This window comes from Chaetura pelagica, unplaced genomic scaffold, assembly GCF_000747805.2.
Source record: "Chaetura pelagica isolate M959 unplaced genomic scaffold, ChaPel_1.0 scaffold723, whole genome shotgun sequence".
In the NCBI taxonomy this organism is placed as follows: Eukaryota; Metazoa; Chordata; class Aves; order Apodiformes; family Apodidae; genus Chaetura; species Chaetura pelagica.
The window spans coordinates 166580-188672 of NW_009952580.1; the positions used below are offsets into that span (position 1 = coordinate 166580).

Consider the following 22093-nt stretch of genomic DNA (forward strand, 5'->3'; position numbering starts at 1 on the left):
ACAGGTATCCTGGCAGAGCTAAGCTCCAGTGCCAGCTGTGTACAGGCAGATGTGCACCAGCTCCTACGAGTGAAAAGGACCAACTGAGAGAAAGCTGTGTGAAGGAGATGGGGGCCCTTCGCCACTGTCTGCCTCTTCTGGGTCTTCACAGCAAAGAAAGACAAAAGCAGAACTAATGATGGAGAAGACATTGCACTGGCAGAGCAGATGAGAGGTGGGATAGTGTGGTACCAAGTAAGAGGAAGGGCTAGGCCACAGAGGGCCTTGAAACACAAGCTAGGAAGCAGGAGAGAGCTGCACCTCCTCAAGTCTCAGTTTACCCTAGCACTTGATATGGTTCTGGCTGAAGTGGGTAGTTTGGAGCAGTTACAGATACACTCAGAGCTAGGGCAGCTAAAAGAGCTGTAAAACATTACAAAATGTATTTTGTGGTGGGAGAGAGTTTTACAAGATGCCGCGGTTTGAGGCGAGGAAATGGCTGAAGCTCTCAAATGGTAACTGTCCTCAAGCTTTGCCCTAGCATTTCCATTATAAGTATTAATTTCAGCACAGCGATTTTAGTTTGAGGTTAGAAACAAGATCTCCTTAGTTTTCACATGCTACAATTACCAGTAAAATGTTAGATTTCCACAGGAAACAAACACTTGGTAGAAAATATTTCCTTTCTTCAAAACTCCAGTTCTCTGGCTGAAAAGCATATGTGATGGAAATTTTTCAATCAGTCTGAGCTCCAGGTGTTTGAATTGGTTCCATAAAAGCCAAAATGCTTTAGTTTAGATCACATTTAACAGGGCATGCTTGGAAGCTTTCTGGGGCAAAGGGAAAACAGCTAGGATTTTTCATTTATTTGCATATATAAAAGTAAAAGTTGAACCCAATGTATATTCTGAAGAATGGCAATCTACTGAAGAAGTCTCTCCTGGTTCTGTGTAGAGAAGAAGACCGAGATATATTAGGTCTTCCTGGTAAAATAAGTTTTCCCACACATTCTTCCACAGCCTTGTGGGTCTCTGCATTTTCCCACGGACCTTCTTCATACATTTTCATCACTATTCCGTAAAGCTACCTCAGAACAGAGTTCCTGTGCCTGACAAACCATGGAAGTGGTGAGCAATGTCATTCTGTGACATCCTGAATTAAAAGCCATCTGCAGGATCATGACCTGGCTTGACAGTCTGATCACAAAAAGCTGATGGAGAGGCAGAGAGCTGGGATGCAATGAATACGAGCAGACATGAACATCCCAGTTGTTCCACAAAGGGTAAAACTGCTACTCTGTCCTTTGAATCCAGGCCTTCAAAAGGACCAATTCATTAATCCCTACAGAAATCCAAGTATCCTGCTCAGGTTGTCACCTCAGCTCACTTATTCCTTTGTCAAGAGAAAGTTAAATATCTAGAGGCTATTGCTGGAAAAAAGTGAGGGATCATTATTAGGACTGGCCAACAAATGCCCATCAACTTATTTTTCCTGTGAAAAATTAGGTTTTTCAGCTGAACAAATACCTTTCCCAGAACAGGTGGCAGCAGCTACCATGGTTCATTACCAGAATGACAGGTCAAAAAGTAGAACAAGGCCATGGAGGAAAAAGTGTTATGCTGTCAAAAAAGAGAAAAAAGCTGTAACAGAAATGGTATGACATGGATCAAAACCATGGTTAAATGTAGTATTCAATTAATAGGCTCTGTCTGCCCTTCTAAATTCAAGTTAAATGATTGAGGCAGCATAACAGTAAGGATATCTCAGAGTCCTGAAATACCAGTAAGGTCTGCAGGACTGAAGGACAGAGCTTCTTTAGATGAGAGTTAAGAAGTCCCTGAGTAAGATAATGAGCACAGGAAATGCTTACCAAAGACCAAGCCCACAAACAGATAAGGTTTGAGGAAGAGACCAGGGTTGCTAGGAACTGAGAAATCATCCTCAGCAAGTGGTAAGTACCCAGCCCAAAAAACAGAGGGCAGTCTCCTGTGCGGGAGCACTATAGTGTAATAATCCAAAACGTATGATTCTCTTGCTTTTAACCAAAACCAAAATTCTTGATAAAAATTGTCAATGTCCTGGCTGGGTAAGCTCATGCTCAGGTATCTGTACTGCAATCTCATACCAAAGCTCTTTTCAAGGCAGCATTACTGGTGATGACTCACAAGGTGAAAACTTGGCTGCATCCAATTCAGTGAGAATTTGCCTCTGGTTTTGTTAAAGACCAAATTTCATAAAGGACTCCTGAGGTCACTTACATCCTTTGTTAACAAGTAGTTTTCTTAACCATTGCATTTATCCAGAAGTCATCCCTGAGAGTTCTTCTAGCTAGCATATGCACTCCAAACATGAAGCTCAATGTTTCTCAAAGCAACTCCATCTCTCCTTCCTTTCTCACAAAAGTTAAGATTCATGAACAGTTTTGCACAGAGGTAATTTCATGTACTGGAGCAGTTCCATAACTCATGCAGTTATAAAATTAAATATCCATATCCATACATGAACATTAGTGCAGAAATGTTACATACATTTTGGATTTAACACCCAGGTTATGCAGGAAAAATAATTTTCTTATGTCATTATCTTTATCTACTGAAATTATCACCTATGATATATTTTACTCTAAAAGAAATATTTTTGTTAAGTAGAAACAAGTGGTTCATGTGCAAATACTCTCCAAAATCCACACAAAATCAACAGATTTCACTCAAATATTCAAACTCCCCTGACTTTAGACCAATATATACAACTTCAAGCCAAGTGGGTTATTTTTAGAAGTTCTGAACAACTGAAAATAGCAAAATCTATTTTAGTTACCTTCCCATCCTTAAATTGTCTGTGAAGGCCACCAGTGCTAGTTCATCATTTTAACACAGTAAAAATGTGTGTTTCATAACCATATATATATGGTTATTATATATATATATTCAAGCTTAACACAGAAGATGTGGAATTATTATATTAAGAAGCTTCATTTCACAGCGTGGTCTATGACATCTGGAAATCATTTTACATTTAAGTGATAGCAACCCTTTTTCCCTCCCATTTCAAGCACCTTGCAGTAACACCTTCCTGCTTCTTTTTTTTGTGGGTTTTGGGGGGTTTTTTTGCTTTGCCTCCACACACGCAATTCCTCTCTCTTATTTTTCTCCTAATGAAAGTGATCCCATAGTAAATAGTGGTTTGAAAACGATGTGTTCTTTATGCAAAAAGTGAGTCACCAGTCTGCTTTTTCAGTTGGCTGAACTGACCCACTTTCCGGACTCACACGTTGGCCTTAGTGATGCCCCAAGCAAGGCTAAGGCAAGGAAGGGGGAAGGGGGGAGTGGGATACCAGTGCACTGGTGCCAGTGACACACAGCTTCTCAAAAGGCTCCTGGAACAGGCCATGGGGAACACAGAAGTGTTGAGGTGGCTGCCACCCCTCCAACCCATTGCCCGGTTGACATCCAGTCAGCCAGTGTCTTCTGCCTATGGAACACTGCTGCCCCTTCCCCCTGCTTGTGGCAGGGTACTTGCAGTACCCTGGGGCACACACCACAGCCACCACTGGCCTCCTCCTGGGACACTGTTCTGGTTTGGTGGGTTTTTGGTAGCGGGGGAAGGGCCCCAGGGGTGGCTCCAGTAAGAAGCTGAGAAGCTCCCTCTGCTCCAAACCCAGCTAAGGAGCCATTAGAGGGACAATAGATGCTCCTCTGCGATTAATATATGAAAGAACTGAGATAACACCTGAGCAGAGAAGCACTAGAGGGGAGAAGAGCTATGCTGGAGGAGGAGAGCAGTACTGGTGGAGAGCAGTGCTGGTGGTTGGTGAGGAAGAAGGGGCAGAAGGTGCCCAAGCAGAAGTTTCCCTGCAGCCCATGGCGAGATGGCAGCTGTGCCCCTGCACTCGTGGAGGAACATGGTGGAACATTCCCTGAAGGTGCCAGGAGGGGTGAACTTGGCCACGGGACTTGGATGTTGTGGCCAGAGGATTTGCTGCTTGTGGACTCAGATTGTGCAGCTGTGGAAGACCCTGGTGCCAGGGGAGTTGGATGTTCCCAAAGCAGCCCCTGGCTCCGTGGGCAGCCCAGGCTGGAGCAGCTCCGGACCTCGTGGGAAGGACTCAGGAAGGAGAGGTTCGTGGAGGACTCTCTACCATGGGAGGGACCCCATGGGGAAGCAGGGAAGAAGGACTGTAAGGAATCCTTCTTCCTGAGGAGGAAGGAGCAGCAGGAACCTGTGGACTGACTCCAAACCCCATCCCCTGTTCCCCTGTGCTGCTGGGGGGAAGGAGGGAGAGAAACTGGAAACAAAGGGATTTGGGCTAGGGAAGAAGGGGTGGGGTAACATATGCAAGCCCTGCCCTGTGTGTGTCTGTGTCCTGGGTGTGTTTGATTAATGTGAAATTAAACTCTTTTTTTCCCCAAGTTGAGTCTGTTTTGCCCGGGACCTTAATCAGTGAAGATCCCTCCTTGTCTCAGCCCATGAGCTCTGTCCTCCTCATCCCAGAGTGTGTGCGTGGGGGGAATTGAGTGAGTGGCCGTGGGGCTGTTCCTCTGTTGTCTTGTTGGGCCCAGACCATGACAGACACCTAGTGATGGGTAAGGACGGTTTGACCCATCCTCAGCATCCTTGCTAGAGCCGGGGTCAACCATGCAGAGCCAGCCTCCTGACCAGGGCTTTCTCCCTGCAGAGAAAGAGATGAGGCTTCTCCTGTGTCAGCAGACCGAAGGAAAGGACTTCTTCTTCTACCTGATTTCTAGCACATACACTCAGAGGGAGATGCCTCCTGATGAATATGATACTTAACTGTTTCTGAATGGGTTTCCTCCTTTTCCTCCCAGCATATAGGCATTCCCCTGGAGGAATCATTGTTGTGATGCTGAAAAACAAAAGGAATAGGTTTCTTAGTTTAGGGGTTTCTGTGTTTCATACCTCTGTACAAAATGACAGCACTGAGAAAGTTCAACGGAGAAAAATGTTCCTTGAGTGTGGCATTCAACAACACTAAAAAACACAGTGGCATTAGTTAAGATAGAAGCTTAAGGCTTATTCCAATTTCCTACCTTAATATTATTAGAATATTGATGTTTATATTCCATTTTCATTTTTTCAAATTAAGCATACAATACAGGGTATAAAAATGGGTATAAGATACATCCTGTTTACTCGATATCCAAATTATTTTCTTCTCCTTCTAGGTTAATTTTTTAATTCAGCTAAACAAATAAGAATGAACAATACTACCCATCATCATCTGCAGGGAGGATTTCACAGCTTTTTTTTAAATACACAGGGAATATTGTCTTCCATTACAAACACTGTGATAAGTAGGATGCAATTATTCAAAGCAGCATTTTTCCACCTCCTCACATCCTCATTTTTAAAGACTGAAATTGTGTCTGTCAGTAGCTCAAGAAGTGACACACAGTATTGTGGTTAGCACCAGGGTCCAAGACAGTGCTGGTGGAGGTGACAGTTTTCAGACACAGCTTAGCCTTATTATTGCTCTGTTTGAGCACATTAGCCTCAAGAGAGATCGAGCTCTGAAACAAGTTTTTGCATTTAGTCTGTTTGGAGTTTCTGGAGACCAGCTGAATATCGAAGTCTCTTGATTTTCTGTCTGACGTCTTTTAGTCCTGCTGTGTGCTGTTCAGCCATGGGTGCGTGTTGTATCTGAAGAGCATTTGCTGCTTTGCGTAAGATGTAAAATTAAGGGAAAATTCTATGTCACTGAATCAAATCCCATGCTACCAAAGTCACCTACGCCGTATCATAAATCATAAACTTACTGATCTTTTTAAAACTGTTTAGAGGAGCTTTGCTTTACACTGTCAGAAAGACAGCTTTCTGATAACTAGAAACCTTTTGCTTTCCAGCTTAATTTTGTTCATGGTCATTTTATGCCCATTTGTTCTTCTGCCAACATTGTCTTTTAGTTTAAATAGCTCTTCCTCCTCCATTGTGTTTACTCATTGGTGTATTTTTAAATATCAGTCATACCTTAAGTCAGCCTTTTTTTTTTTTCTGTTCTAGGACAACCCAAACTCTTTTATTCCCCTCTAATGTTACAGATTTTTCCCATCATCTTAGGAGCCATTATTTTCTCATTTCAGTCAGTCTGTCCAAAACACAGATAAACATAATCATGTACAGTATATGAAGTAAAATCTGAAAGTATTTCACAAATGTACATATATACATATGTATTGACAAACCATTAATTCCTTATGGGAGTTATCTCACTTGATACTTGGGTGACCACATTTTCCTTTTTCATAGCCATTATAAAATTCGTGGCTCAAAGTCAACCTGTGCTCACCTAATATGCACAGTTCTCCATGTTCATGTAGAACTTCCAACAAATCAAGGCACGGTTTATGGAGAAAATACACATTTCAGTGCCAAAGTGCCTGGCCATCCCATTCATACAATTAATTTCCTGTTCATTTTTGTTATGTGAGGATTTTATCTTCTGTATTGATGGCATAAGCAACTAAGTTTATTGGTACACTCCTGGCTTATACACGAAATTTCTTAGTAAAAATATTATTGTCTCCAGGCTGATAGTTGAGGAGCTCTGCTTGGAGTTTCCCTCATCAGTCATTTTCCTTTCAGCACGTGGTGTTGACCCAGTTCCTTCCCCCAGAATTTCAATTCTCTACTAGTTCTCAGCAGCACAGCATCCTTTGCTAAATTCAGATAAAAAGTCTACCATATTTCCCTGATCTGGAAAATCAGTTATTGTATCAACAGAAAGCTCTTAAGTTACTTTGTAAAAATCATCTAAATCCACATTCTGTTTTTATTCCATTACACAACTAACCACAGCCATTAATTGTTCTTCCCTTGAGGATGCATTCTAAAATGATGCACAGTGTAAAGTGGAAAGACCACTCATTTTCCAGTTGCTGCAGTGTCAGGCATAGCGTTCTTCCAGAAACACACAAAGCAGGTTTTTTTCACTACTACTGGGACAAGCTCATGTGAAATTAGGTGGATGAACTGCCTGGCTGAGGGGCAGAAGGGATACGGTGCAATAAATACTACTCCAGGTTAAGAAATTTGTTTATCCTACAGCCTGTGCTTAGGTAAAGCCTCCTTGCCACCTTCAAAGACCTTGTTAGTCAAGGCTAATCTACAAGCTCATTTTTTCAACAGTCTGCCAATTTTTAAGATCTCATCTACCCTGGTGGGTTTTCTGCTCTGGTGGAAAGCTGAAATGGTGTGAAAATGCCAAAAGAATTGCTGCAGTTTCTTGTGAGACCTTACATTAAAAGGTATTTTCTTTATATTAGAATACTTTTGTGTTCTGAGACCTTCCTGTCCATAGTATGAATCTGTGACTCATAGTTATATTTCAAAACAGTGTCACATGCTAGACTTCCCTTCTCTCGCCTTCATGAGGAAAATTACAAGCAGGAGAAAGACTTGGACAGTGTAAGTCAACTGAAAACTGAAAGTTAAGAGTTCATGAGGTATCTCAAAAGGACCGCTTTGTTTTAACACTCACTCTGGTACAGTTGATGAATATGTGACGGCAAATAGAAATAAATTAAAAGACCTCAGTATTCAAACAACTGAAAACCAGGAAATAAATAGCAAACAATATGGGCTAGAATTTATGAGGTGTAAAACACTGGTCAAGGAAGATAAAGGTCCAAAGGAAAATTCACGAATTGCAGTGCGAAAGAGAAAAGACAGTGTGCTTTTTAGAAGAATATTATGAACAAAAGTGTGTAGACTGCTTGCTAGATGGAGATGGCTACATGTTAGAACTGCATAAAAGGTAAGAGCATTCAACAGTTTTACTCCTAGTATCTGAAAAGAAGAAGAATCATGTACTTGCATCAATTAAGAGTAAACCATGCACTCTTCAGGCTTTCTGCAAGAACTTTCTACAGAATTAGGGCAAGGGGTTACCACAGCAACGTCAAATGAAGCACTGCTTCAGCAACTGAACACAAAACCATAGATATGTGTACAGCCAAAAGGTGCTTCTGCTACTGCCACTCATGCAATAGCATTATGCAGACAAAATGAGTTTGAGAATTGCATGTATGGGAATGAAGACTAAGTCAGAAGCCCCATGGCTAATGGTCCTAAAAATAGGTCTGAGAACAACACTTAAAGTTCTTGAGCTGCGCAGAACCATAAATCAAGAAAACATTTATTTTAAGAACTGGAGAAGAGCACATATCCATGGTCCTGCCTGGGCTGTGCCCTCTTCTGATTGTCTGGGAGCCCTGCTCTCCAACCCCTGGGACAGAAAGGCCCATCTCCAGGGAGCAGGCAGCTCCTTCCCCTGCAAGCCCAACAGCCCCGTGTATGAAGGAGAGATGGGAAGAACTTGCAGGGATGGGCACTCAGCTGCTCAGAACAATCTTTCCTTTCTCTTGCTATCTGTAAGATTTCAGAGTCCTGGCACGCTCTCCCCCTGTTTGAGGGAGGATGAACTCGAACTGAAAGCAGCAACCTTCCACCACTCCAGCAGCAGGAGAAGGGTTTTACAAGCTTGAGAATCTTCGGGGGGCGGGTAGGTAGGACTGAAAGGAACAGAATTGCCAGCAAAGGGCAGACGTGGGTCAAGATAATTCACTTTCTTATGTTAGATGCTTTTAATCACTGCTGACATTAAGTCGTAATGAATCTCTGAACGTTGGAGAAATCCAAAGGACTGAAAGACAGTTGCTATGTGATAATCCTCAGGGAAGGGAAACATAACCACCCAGCTAACCACCGGATGGTGAGACTGACATCCATCCCAACAAAATTCCAGAAAAGCTGATAAGAAAGCCTAATGACATCACTTAGCAAAATTTCATGGAATATCACACTCCTTCGAGTGAAACTTAATCGCTGACAAGTTATTACCTCTAGCTGATAAAGGATTTCCCTCGTATTCTTAAATCATTTAAATTAGCAGCACAACATTCTGATTTTTAAAAAGCCACAATGAAGTATTATAGTGTACACTTCCCTAAGTGAAGGATTTGTCAAGTGTTGGATAAAAATAAATTTAAAAAAATAAAGAAGAAAAAAAAAGTTATCATAGAGAAATCACTGCTAAATAGAAAAGTTTTTATAAAGATCTTACAGGCATCAAGGTTCAATACAAAGCCATTGATGATAACATCTGCAAAGTTATAAAAGTGTAGAGGAGTGGAAAAAAATGCTGAAGACAAAGTAAAATAGAGCAACCTGGAGTGCCCTGTAGGCTGTTTCTGTTTCTCCACAGTGCATTTTAATACAGCCAAATGCAAACACTCAGATCTCAGAATAGGTAATGCAAGTCATTGCTGCTGCATGGGGATTGCATCCTGACATGCCAGTGATTCTTGAAAGGAATTAGGGATCAAAGCGAAAAATGAATGCAATCCATACCCTGAGCTCTCAGGGAGGAGCTGCTGCAAAGGCAGATCATGCAGTTGCTGACCTAAGAGAAGTGATTTTACCTCTGTTTACAGATATGACGAGACTGATGCTGGAACAGTGTGCACAGTTCCCATCCAAGCGCTTTTCAAAAACGTTAGAAATCAGAAAGCTTGAGGAAAGAAGCTTCAAAAATACTTGCAGGCTGAAGAAACTGCCTTGCATAGAAAAAAGAAGTAGGTGACAAGTAAAGTGAAGCACTTTTCTGGGGAAGATACAGGTGCTGAATTATTTCAATCTGAAACAGAGCAAGCAAGTAGAGATTGGAGCTGAAACCAGCTACACCCAGGTAAGAAATAAGTCATTAACATCGTGAGCACTTAAAACTACAAAGCTACAGAAGATTTAGTGGATCCCACTGTCTTGAAATCACTGTTAAATGTCTTCCTGAAAAGTGCACTTTACCCAAAGAGAAGTTATGCTTAAATTAAAGACAAGCAGTTGGGCTGAACGCAGGGGGGGAATCAATCAATCCATCCTCAAATGGACAGCGTTGGTGGCTACAGGGGGTCACATCGCATCGCCCAGCGATCTCTTCTTCCATTACCTTGTAAGAATCATTCCCTGCCCGAACGCGATCACACCCCAGGCGCTCAGGGCCTGAACCACCTCCGAGCGCTGCTCAGCCCGCGGCCCCGCGGAGCGGGGAGCGCGGAAGTTGCGCGGCCGCGGTGCAGCCGCACCCGCGCAGCCCGCAGGGACGGGGCTGCCTCTGTGTGTTTGTACCTGCCGGGCAGGGACCCCGGGGAAAGGTTCCCGCTCAGGGCGGCTCATCCACAAGGTAGGAATTCACCTGCCCGCTGGTGGCGGGATGAGTTGGGGTCAGGGCGTTCCCGCCAGGCGGGATGAGGTTCCTGGGTCGTGGTTTGGGAGGAAAAAATCGGTCACAGCTTTGGATGGGTCTTTGCAAAGAGCGGGCAGTGCTGTCTCCAGCTCAGGCAGCCTCGCTTTAAAACAAAACAAAACAAAACAAACAGAAACAAAAGGAAAAAAAAGAAAAAGAAAAAAATCAACGAACAAACCAACAACAACAAAAAAGTATTAAAAAAAAATATATATTAAAAAACCCCAAAACCAAACCTGGCTCAAAGAATCACGAAAACTATTAAAGGTTGAACAAGCGAGCCCTGCAGTCAACCCAAGCAGCTCCACCTGTTTGGGTTGCCAAGAAGAACAGCAGCAGAGAAATCCTACACAAGAAGTAACTGTGTTCTTATGTAAGAAACAAACATTTCGTGACAGAGATGAAGCAAATTCTAGCAAGATCCAATTTGCAGAATTTGAGGGTAATTCAATTCAAATTACAAATAAATGAGGATGTCTATTAAAATAATTTACCCGGGACTGTAGAGGACTCTCCATCACTGAGAATTAATTTTAATCAAGATTACTTTTTTTTTTCCTTCCGAAAAATATTGGACCTGTGTGGTGAAGGATTTGTTTAAGGATGTCTGATGGTTCATGTTGTACATGAGATAGAAACAAGAGCACAGTGGCCCTCCCTGGCCTTAAGATTTGCTTTTCTGTCTCAGCCTCCTCTCCAGTGAAAAAGGAAGAAAGTGAATTTACAAACCTGAAGAGCTGTTAGAAATGTTAATGGACTAATTAAGAGTATACAATGCTTGACTGACAGAGGGTGTTCTTTAACTACCGAGGATCATACATGGGGCTTACAGCACCGATAAGTAAGTCTGACACGGCACATATAAAACCTTTAATTTTTCTGAAAGAAAACAAGCACAAATTTGGCTACGTTTTGCGTTTCTGGGGAGCAAAAAAATAAAATAATAAAAAATTCAGTTTGCTTGTGCTGGGCAGACTGTTGCAGCCACAGTTCCCCACGGTTCCTGCCTGAGCTGAGCACACATCACCCCCTCCTCTCCTCCCACAGGCATCCGCGCTCCACATCTGCATCCCCGCGCTCCACATCTGCATCCCCGCGCTCCACATCTGCATCCCCCCGCCCCACATCTGCATCCCCGCGCAGCCCCTGCGCTTTACGTGCCTCCTCCAGCGCGGCAGGGACTTTCCCTCTCGCTGTTCCCCCCCGTCCCGCTGTGCACTCCCCGCTCCAGGCGCGGGCTGGGAGGCAGAGGGAGAGGAGGCAGGGAGGGGACAGAAGCAGGGCTGCTGCCAGTTCTCAGCCTGGGCCCCTCTCTGTCCCCGGGCAGCTCCCTGAGCCCCGCAGACGGACGCTCCAGAAGGGGATCACCGGGACCACCGCCTGTCCATTACCATCCCGACTTCCAATAACCATCCCAAATTCTCCCCGCCCAGGTCTGCGGGCTGCTTCGCCATCACCGCCTGCCTCAGGGGAAGGAGCCTGAGACCCCTGCCCCGCTCCGGGAGTTTCAGGGAGGGAATTGGGGGTTTGGGAAGGAGGGCTGCGTGACGCGAGGCACGGCACGGCAGCCACGGACGTCCGGGGCATCAACCCGCATCTTTTTGGGAGCCTTGGTCTGATTTCCAGCAGTGCTGAGCTTTCGGGGCCGCAGCTGAAAGCACCCGGGGCTGCGCTCGGCAGGGACGGGCACCAAGCGCTGCAGCTCCGGGAAAAAATCACCTCCCGAGCGTCTGGGATGGAGTGAAGGGGATGCAGCTCTCGGACGTGTCTCTGCCAAGAAGACCGAATGTCCCCGGCGGTGTCATAAAGATTGATTCAGCAGTGGTTTTTGCTGTACCAAGATATTATAGTCACAATTATCACAGAAAAAAAAATCCGTGACAAAATTAATACCACTGTGTTCACAACAGGGTTTCTACAGCGAGTAGTACAGAGCTGGGACCACAAGGTGAATGAGGAGAATAGAAGCAAAAGATGCCATTTTGACTTCTCATACGAGAATGAGTTCAGTGCCTGTTCACGTAGGTGAAGAACTCACATTTCATCTCTAACTCCTGGGTTTCCTAATTTACAATTGCTTGACTTTGAAACGTGGCAGCTCTTTGCTACAGGGTGGGTGTGCAGCTACACTCCTCAGCAACCTCTAGCAGAACAATACTTTCTATCACTATTCTTCCCTCACAAACAAGTTCATTTAGGGACTAAATTATCTCATCAGCCCTACTTTCTTCATTGGTTTATATAAGAAAGCCTGAAATTAAGTTCAAGGAGACTTTTTTTTATCTTTGAGGATGTAAATAGCTAACTTTTTTTCTTTTTTTTTAAGCTTAGATGCATGAGTGTTTTTAGAGTGGTGTTTTAAAAATCAATCTGTTTTTAGAACTTCTGGAGTAAGCTGTGTCACTTCAGGAAGGATATGGACCATAGCACATACAAAAACACACACAAAAAATCAGACTGGGTATAGGTCTGCTAAAATTCTTTCCAGTTAAGTGGAGTGTCATCTCTTTCTATGAAGCTTGACTTTGTTCCTCCATTGCCCTTGCCACAAACAGGAACAGGAGATGACTGCCCCAGCAGCAGGACTACCCTTTCTGTAGTAAGATGTGGGCAGTGATGAAAAGATTTGCTGCAGCTGAGGCACTGAAAATATTGTCTGAACCATCTGGATTATTTGATGATTAACAAGACATTCAATCTCACATCACAGCCTTGCCCTCAGTAGGGATATTAGTGTAGCACGTTTCACCTTTCAACTGCCAGGATCTTAGTTTCTTTGAGATCTCTGTCCCTCTGTTACGTTTGCTGGAACTCTACTAACAGACTAAAAGAAGCAACTTGTAGAAACTGAAAAGCAGATACTGTGAAAGCATAAGCATCATTTCCATAGCAAATTTGACTAAAAAAGATGAGGCCATCAAATATTTCTGCTATGAATGTTTAGTGTCTTAGTTCACCTGTCTTCAAACTTCAGCTAGTTCAGGTTCTGGGCAGCTTTACACTGGCAACACAGAGCTCAGTACAATCTACTAACTCAAGTATATTTATCAAGTGTATAAATGACTTCAGATAGGTTCTGCTCAGATTTATCTCTGAGCTGTCACAATAAGGCTGCTAGAGCTAGTTAATTCATCAAGTTTGTCTAGTACATTAGTATGCCTACACTACTCCACAATTGTAAGTGAGGGATAAATGTCCTTAAGTAAAAGAACAGCGTAAGTTCCACAACCAACTCATGCGGCTGCTTTTTGGGTTCTTTTACTCTCATTTCCCACTCCCCCAATCCACCATAAGGTGGTCCATGTTCCAGCACATGCAAAACACTCTGGTGACATGAACTAGACATGTCACTCTGAGTCTCAGAACTAGCCAGGGGTTGCAAATACAACTACGAACTATGAAGCTACGTTGGTGTGCCAAACCATTTTGTGAGTTCCCCAGCATTCCTGGTGTTCCTTTCCCAACCACCCAATGTTTTAATACTCTGCTTATAATCTCATCAAACTTTGATTGTCTGGGTTCTCTTGAAAGTGGTAGAAGAATGGTCTTTGCTATCATTGTGCATCCATCAGGCCAAACTAGCAGTGTGGTGCAACCGTGGAGCAAATGCTAACCAAGTGATGAGAAACCCTGAGATATCCAAAGGGAGGCTACAGATAGATCAGATTGAACAGATGACATAGGAGGAGAGAAACACTAGGAACCATTTTTAGGAGTTTTCTACTGTACAGACAAAATGGCACTAATTTAAATGGATTTTTTAATCAGGAAATGATTGCATATGAAAATCAGGGAGACTCTCCACAGTGATCAATAAGCTGGTGAACCCCTCCCGTGAGTGGGCCAAGAGCCAATTACAAGTGCTTTGAAAGTCTGCCATGCACCAGAATTGCCCTCTTATTTCTCTCTTATTTTTTACAAAAGGCTTCTCAAAAGCCTTTAGCTGCACGCCAGTGCAGAATAGGAGTCAAAACGTCTGACAGCTCATATATTTAGTATATATTTTTTTCATATATATTTCATATATTTGTATATTTCTGTATGACTGCAGACAGAGACAGTGTGGATGGAGAAAGAAGTGCCTGTCCCTGGCTCAGAGCCACCACCTGTCCTCCAAAGAGCTTCTGTGACACCAGGAGAAGGCAGCACAGTGTTTTCCCCACTAGAAGAAGCACAAGAGGACTGGACAACAGCCCTAAGGCCAACAAAATGGTGACTGACATCTTTATTACTATTAAAAAAAAGTTATTATGAAATGTGCATGTATAGGAGTAGGAGAGCAGGGAGAAAAAAAATACTTATAAACCTAGATGTAAGGTCAGCTTATTGGGAAGATGCAATCCCATTCTTCCAGCTTTACCTTTCTACGTTCCTCCTTCTCAGTCATTCAGTGGAACAAAAGGAAAAGCAGAAAATGAAATTACAAGCACCCCAGAAGAGATGTTCATCAGAGCTTAGATACCCAAAGATCTGTGAAAAAACTAAAAACTTTCAAAGAAAAATGCTGGGGTTTTCCCCAAAGCTTTAGAGGGAAAATGGGAATGCAGAGAAAAATTTGAATGAAACATGAAATATTTTCTCCTAGAAGTGAGTTGATGTTTAAATTTACATTGTTGTTAATTTTTATTGCTGCAATTCAGTCTTTTGAAATGGTTTTGCTAACAGTGTAAGAAACACGGCAGCATTTGAAAGCAGCAAGTCACAGTTTAGAAATGCACACTGAGATCCAGACTGGCATGTGGGTTGTCAAGATTCTGCTGAGTTCTTGCAAGTCTTCAGTTTAATGAAGTACATGAAAATCAGAATGAAAGCTCAAAAGTTCCTGTTCTTTCAGATACAGAATATGAAAACAAAAGTAAAAATAAAAACTGGTGTAGCTGTTATTTTTGAGATTATAAAAGTAGCTAGACAAGTTATACTGGTTGAAAGGCTGCCTAGTTTTGTCTGCTGTGCTGACAAGGCACACAACTCCAGCACCTTGGTTTGGATATGTAGTCAAATTTACTGCAGGTCCTTAACTATGGATGTATAACATTTCCTTTCCAGGAAGACAGTTTTCTCTTTGCTAAGCAGTATAACATATCTATTCTCATTCTCTTTCTGAGATCTATGGACATATCTACCTTTTTTTTTTTGTTTGTTATTTGACAATTTTTGGCACTTCCTACTGCAAATACTTTTAACGGTTTACAGAGGTCTCCAGAGGAAAAAATAATTTTAAATAGATTTGCAAGCTGCCTCCAGTATAACTGTGTCTTCTAATACAATTTTTAACTTTTACTATCCTAAAGTAATCAATATAGAGAAAATTTATTCTTATTAATATCCCCAGAAGTAGTGTTTTCTATTTGCTCACAAAATTTTTCATCATGTATTTTTAGACCTTAAAAAAATAATTACATTTAATTTTCATAAACAAGTAATGACTGTAAGTCTTTAACTTTATATAACTAGAGTAAGAGGTAGGGGGAAATTTGACCTCTTCCTTTCAAAACTCACAGAATTTTTTTATTCTCTAAGATAAAAAGGCAAACATTTTATAGAGACATCCTACCACAATAGAATTTGTCATAAACCATTTGCTACTATCCAAACCACCTGACACTAATAAGGCAGCTAGTGTAACACTTAAAGATTCTCTTCCACTTCGGAAAAGTAACAGCTCAGAATTTTTCATAGAGAGAAAATTTTAGGGAGTCACCCTGATTGCAGGGTAGGGGAGAGCTATTTTAGCTGCTTTTATCACATGCCTTCCCTTCCCAGTCCCTGAACACCCGTCTGTCCCAAGACAGAAAGATTTTGTTAATCATTACATCTTTTCAAATGGGGCTGTAAGGACCCTCAAGAGACCATACAGAACATCCTTCCCTGTTTCATACAGAAGCAGCTGTACCAAAACCATTCAGAGGTTTCAGATCAGAGAAATGGCTTGTGAGCATGAAAGCCCTGGATGTTTTTTCTAGCCACATCAATTGACAGAATAAAAAGGCGCCGCATCTTTCTACTCTTTTTCCATTCTTACATGTTTAGGCCATCATAGCTGTAACAACACAGCTGTTAAGCCACTCCCAAAAGCTGCTTATACTGAAGAAGTATAGTTTCTATGAGTACTCCAGTGATTTTATTCCAGCAGTTAACTATTACTAAAATCTCAGGAATTTTCCTAAGCATCTTAATCTAGTTTTTCATACTTTAATGTAAGATTGCAATTTCTTGCCCTAGCTGACATGAACTTAAACAGCAGTTTCAGTTCAACTAATTTTGCAGCTAACCCTTTATTTCTAAATATTTTTAACTCTTTTTTTCCCTTTACTTTTCCCATCTCTAGACCAAACAATTAGTTCAGTCTTTTCTTGTAAGTGATACTTTCTAGGCATCTGATCCTTCCTGGTCTTCTCCTCTAGACTCGTAATTTGGATTGTATTTTTCCTTGAGTATCTGGCTCCCAAATAAACACAGTTCTCCAGCTAAGGACCTACCTGGGCTGAGCAGGGCCATATTTTTTTACCCCATTGTTTTACCCCATCCTATTTTTACACCCATTGTTCCATTGACCATTGTCACAACAGTGTGCTACTACTGACTCATATTCAGTTTGTGATCCAGCAACTTTCCACATCCTTTTCACCTCAGCTTGTGATCCCTAGCCAGCCACTCCCCATTCTGTATTTGAGTACATGATTATTCCTGTCTGAAGACAAACTTTTGCACAGAACTGCACAGAATCACTCTGAAGTTGACTGTCATCTTCCAGGGTGCCAGAAGCCTGTTTCAGCTTGGTGACATCTGCAGGCTTTCATGCTCACATGCTCAGACAGGTCACTCAAGCCGTTCCTGGCACAGGGAACAGCTCCAACAGACCACTGTGCAGTCCCAACCTGAATGTACCTTCTCCATACACCCCTCCAAACTCTCTGTCACCTATATTCTCCACCCACGGAACAACCTCAGCAGATTTTCCTTCTCTCAAAACGGCCCCGAACATGAAAAAAAAAACCCATGGTGTTTGTGGAGGGACAAGGTGAGGAAGACTCAATCTGACAAGTGCACTAGGAGTCCTCAGACATCGGAAAAACACATTTTAGAGACTCAAATCCCTGTGAAAGATGACAAAGCCAAGAAGAGTCTGCTTTCCAGACAATGCTGCTGGGACGGTGAGGTGAGGGGATAATATTTGGAGTTTCAGCAAAAGAAAAATTTTGAAAGGCTGCTCAGCATCCTGACTCCCAGGGATCTGTATACTACCAAATGTAGAAAACAGCTTGTGGGAAAGTAAGACAATGACCCCAAAACTGCCAGGTATCCAACTTCACTGTCTCCACTCCAGTGTTACAGAAGAGGGAGAAATCCACCAATAGTGGATTTTTACAGTCCTAATAAGTGACAAACTTAGATTTTATGTTAACAAATGTTTTCACCAAGTTAAATCTACTGAAATTACCACCATTTAACAGCAATACAAACAAAGTTTAAGAGTAAGGATTAAATATTTAACATATTTAATGCAGGCATGGATATCGCTGTTGAATACAGAGCAATAGCTCTGCTGCACCAGGCACCACTGCAGTTACAGGGCAGATTAAATACGTGATTGCAAATACCATGATTTGCAACCCGAGCTTAATAGACTGGATCATGCAAATTGTTTATTAGTTGTCTGCAGATACAGCTGTGATCCCAACAGTAGACAGCAGGGTCCAGCCCAAAGCAATTGCATAATCTGACAAGAACCTGTGTGCAGACTAAATGCTTCGCTCGTAGACATTCATATTAAAGGTGTTCCACTGACACAGGCTGCTAAGCACAACCATCTTGCACAATTTTACACCACCCACCCTGCACTGGCCCTGCTGCTGCATACCAGAAGGCACCTATCAGAGGGAGAGGAAAAAATCCAGAATAAGGCTTCAAAAACAAAAGAGAGAAACTGGTTTCTCACCACTGTAGCTACATGCCTGCCTACCTGAGGATTGCACTTGAGTGAACAGATCCCACCTTGTCTACAACGAAATGGTTGTATCACATCCTGCCACTAGGGACCTCAGGGGGGTCATAAGTATCCGAGGTACACTTAGTTGACATGTTGACATCATTTTGTCCGCCCCACCTATGCAATCCTCTAAGTTCACCCATTCCAATTCTGCAGTTATCCACGTCATATTTGTTATGTTGACAACAGCACAGCGCAAGCTCAGCTGCTATAGACACATCAAAGATCACAACTCTGAAGGTAAATTGAACTAAATCCAGCTCTCTGGGAGCTCTGGACTGATAGAGCAACGCAAATATGCTCCTAAAGCATTTCAGTCTCCAGATATCCAGCTAGTCCCTAACTCTGAGTCAAATTCTTGCAAAGCACCTTGAAATTTCCATTCTTCATCTTCCTCCTAAGAAAAGCATCCACTTGGTACAATTAAGGCTGCATAGTTGTGCTTGTGTCCACCTTCTGTGCTTTGACCTCAAAATGTTTGTAGAAATCCTGGTCTACATTTCCTAGTAGCAATTAGCAGAGGGCCAACAAAAAAATTGCTTCTCCCAAAGCATCAGCTCTAGATACTGCTAGCCAAGTAAGGATGGATTTTTAATTATATATATATATATATGGAATAGAATAGTTTTGGTTGTGAAAGACTTTTAAGACCATCGAGTTCCACCATGAACCCAACACACTGCCAAGTCCACCACTAAGCCATGTCCCTAAGCACCACATCTACATGTATTTAAAATACCTCCATAGGTAGTGACTCCACCACTTCCCTGGGCAGGCTGTTCCAGTGTCTGACAATCTGCTTAATGAAGAATTTTTTTCCGAATCCCCAATCTAAACCTCCCTTAGTGCAACTTGAGGCCATTTCTTCTCATCCTGTCACTTGCTACCTGGGAGAAGGGACCAAACCTCACCTCACTGTACCTTCCTTTCAGGTAGTTGTAGAGAGAAATAAGGTCTCCCCTCAGCCTCCTTTTCTCCAGACTAAACAACCCAAGTTCCTTCAGCTGCTCCTTGTAAGATTTGTGCTCTAGACCCCCATATATACATACACATACCCCCCCACACACATGTATATCTCTGACATATAACTGGCCTTCTCGTACCAGCTGGTAATTGACAGGAAATTAATTTCCAGGGCCAAGACAATGTTCTGCTTTTCACATCTCATTGCAGCAGAGCCCCATTCTGAGCACTGCAGCAAAGGCCCCGTGTCCTGCTTGCCATGTCCGTGAGGTGACAGCAGCCACCACCAGCAAGCTGTGACAAACACGGCAGTCAGGCAGCAATTGTGTAGGAACGTTCGCCTTGACAAAGGTCCCCTTGCTTACCTCACGGCAGAAATGATGACATCTTCACTCTGCCTGCACCAGGGAAGCAAGCAGGTGCTGCCTGCTGTCCAGGTCACCCAAATCAAGCCAGAGCAGCCAGCCTTGAACAAAACTGCACTTGTGCCATTCAGGCAGATTCTGTTAACAGCTGATGAATTGTGGTTATCTGAGCTATAGCTTATTCCTCATGGGTAAGCCGAGTCAAATTGAAAACATCACCACTCTTCAGCAACGAGTTTGTGTGTGTGGACATGAGTCAAATTAGGAGCAATGTCTGAGTTAGGACTCCAGTTATTCCACAGTGAAGACAAGATCATGTTGCCCAAATCACCCCCTTCCTGAGACGCGATATTGGTTATTCAAACATTACTGTAGAAGAAAAAAAACCCTTGGCTGACACTTCATACCCAAACTTGGCAATTTCTTAGATTTTCCTCCAAAATCTGCTTTGTCCTAGCTGTCTCTGGGCACAAAGAGACACTCCCACATCCTTTACATTCCAGTTGGAGCTAATTGAACTCACATGTCAGCATGACTCAGCAGTAATTACCAGGAATATTAAGGAAAGATTTGGTGCCAGACCTTGGTTATTCAACAGCAGAGCCCCCATGTTTAGTGGGGTCTCGGCTGAAACTGAACCCCTTAAAAACACAACAGCAAGAGCTGTACCAAGCTCTCGGGCTAGTTCAACTACATATAGGCAGTTCTTGATACCGAATGTGTCTTTACCGTGTTTGTAGATATACCTACAGAAAGGCAAACCTAATGGAAAAATAATTTCTGACTACTAAATCCTCCACAGTAGAGTTCAAATCTGGTTATACAGTGAAACCAATGAATCAATATCAGCCTGGCTGGCTGGTTTTCATACGCATCCCTGCTGCAAACAGGGCCTAGCAATGCATTTCCTCCTCCCGGTTCCCCGGCAGAAATCCGATGCAACGGGAAGTGGAGGCAATAACATACCCCCCCCCCCGTGGCTCATTTGGAATAAAAATCCTAAACCCACTGGCTTTTCCACAGGCGAGTTTTGCTCCCTGCCACTGTTGGCTGAAGCAGTCCCCTTCCATACACCCTCCACCCTACGGGCAGAGGAGCCTTGGGCTTCCGGAGACGGAGGCTGGAGGTGTTTACACACCAGCCCCAGGCAGCCCCTAAAAGTCCAGTCCTCCCCTGGAGACCAGAGGACACCCAAATACACTTCTACGGTCAACTATGGGGAAAAAAAGAAAAAATAAAGGTTGTCACAAACAGATACACTGATGCACAGACATGGTGGATGTGGCAGGGAAAAGCAAGGGCTGTCCCAGCCTGTGCCCGAGCAGGCTGTGCTGGCAGGAGCAACAGCTCCAGGAGTTACTATCAGAACCTGAACTGGTAACTCTTTCTGGTGCTTAATATCTACGCTATTAGGTGCTTTTTATTTTAGTGTTTTGGTGTTTTTTTTCCAAGGAAATAAATTCTCCCTCTTGGTTGCACATTAACAGAGTGTCTTGCCAGCGGATTCGATCTTGTCAGTCATTAAAGCCCCTCGCCTGAACGCAGCGATGCAGCCCTAGCCCTCAATCATAACAGTCTCTACGGTTCATAAAGAAGAACTGTTTTATTTTATCTCCTGCAAACACATGTGCATCAACATTCTTCTCAACAGCTTACTTCTGAGCCCAACCAGATCAGTCGGTTGTATTTAAACCCAGTCCCAGTCGGTCTCTTTTGAAACCTCCAACTACCAAACAACGTCAAGCGGATTCTTGGGTTTTTTTCTGGTGGGTTCCTTTTCTTTTCTTCTTTCGTTTTCTTTTCTTTTCTTTTCTTTTCTTTTCTTTTCTTTTCTTTTCTTTTCTTTTCTTTTCTTTTCTTTCTTTTCTTTTCTTTTCTTTTCTCTTCTTTTCTTTTCTTTCCCTTTTTCTTTTCTTTTTCTTTTCTTTTCTTTTCCTTTTTCTTTTCTTTTTCTTTTTCTTTTTCTTTTTTTTTCCTGTTTTAATAGCCTATCTCCTGGAAACTCACTAAATGACGCACATTGTTTGTCCTCATCTTGAGGGGGAAAAAAAACCCAAACCAACAAAAAGCAAGGGTTTGTTTTTGTTTTTTTTTTTTTGCGTGATCTAAGTCGGTGTTGGGCTCTTTGCGTTACCCTTTCACCAAGACGAGGAACTGAAGCTTCAGCCCCCAAGACACACGAAATTCTTGTTTGCTAAACAAAGTCACCTAAAGTCAGAAAAAGCACCGGAGCCCCCCTGCACGCGCTTCCCTCTCTGGTCTTTTCCTCCTTTCCCATGTCAAACTGAAACACAAGCAGCACTCTTAGCTCTCAAGTTACAGCCCACAGAAAACGAAGGTTTTCGGGGGAACTCCCGGCTGACCCCAAAACGCTCCCACCCCCGTCCGCGCCGAGCGGGGCAACTTGGGGATCGCAAGAGGCGACGCGAAACTTTCTGTCTCTCGCTTCCCACCCCCCCCCAACACGAAGTGTCTCCCGAGGCACCAGTGGAAGGGGATGGCTGAAGCCAGATGTGGCCACGGTGCCACGGCAGAGCC

At 43.0% G+C, this 22093-nt stretch overlaps 1 protein-coding gene across 1 annotated transcript in view; it reads right to left on the reverse strand.

Annotated features, from left to right (window-relative positions):
* The window catches only part of AHRR (aryl-hydrocarbon receptor repressor), a 69544-nt gene extending 64711 nt beyond the window's left edge, over positions 1–4833 (reverse strand). The window contains exon 1 of the mRNA XM_009993626.1: positions 4772–4833. Coding sequence (XP_009991928.1) covers positions 4772–4833 — 62 coding nt within the window. The remainder of the gene's footprint in view (positions 1–4771) is intronic.
* Between the last annotated feature and the right edge of the window lie 17260 nt (positions 4834–22093).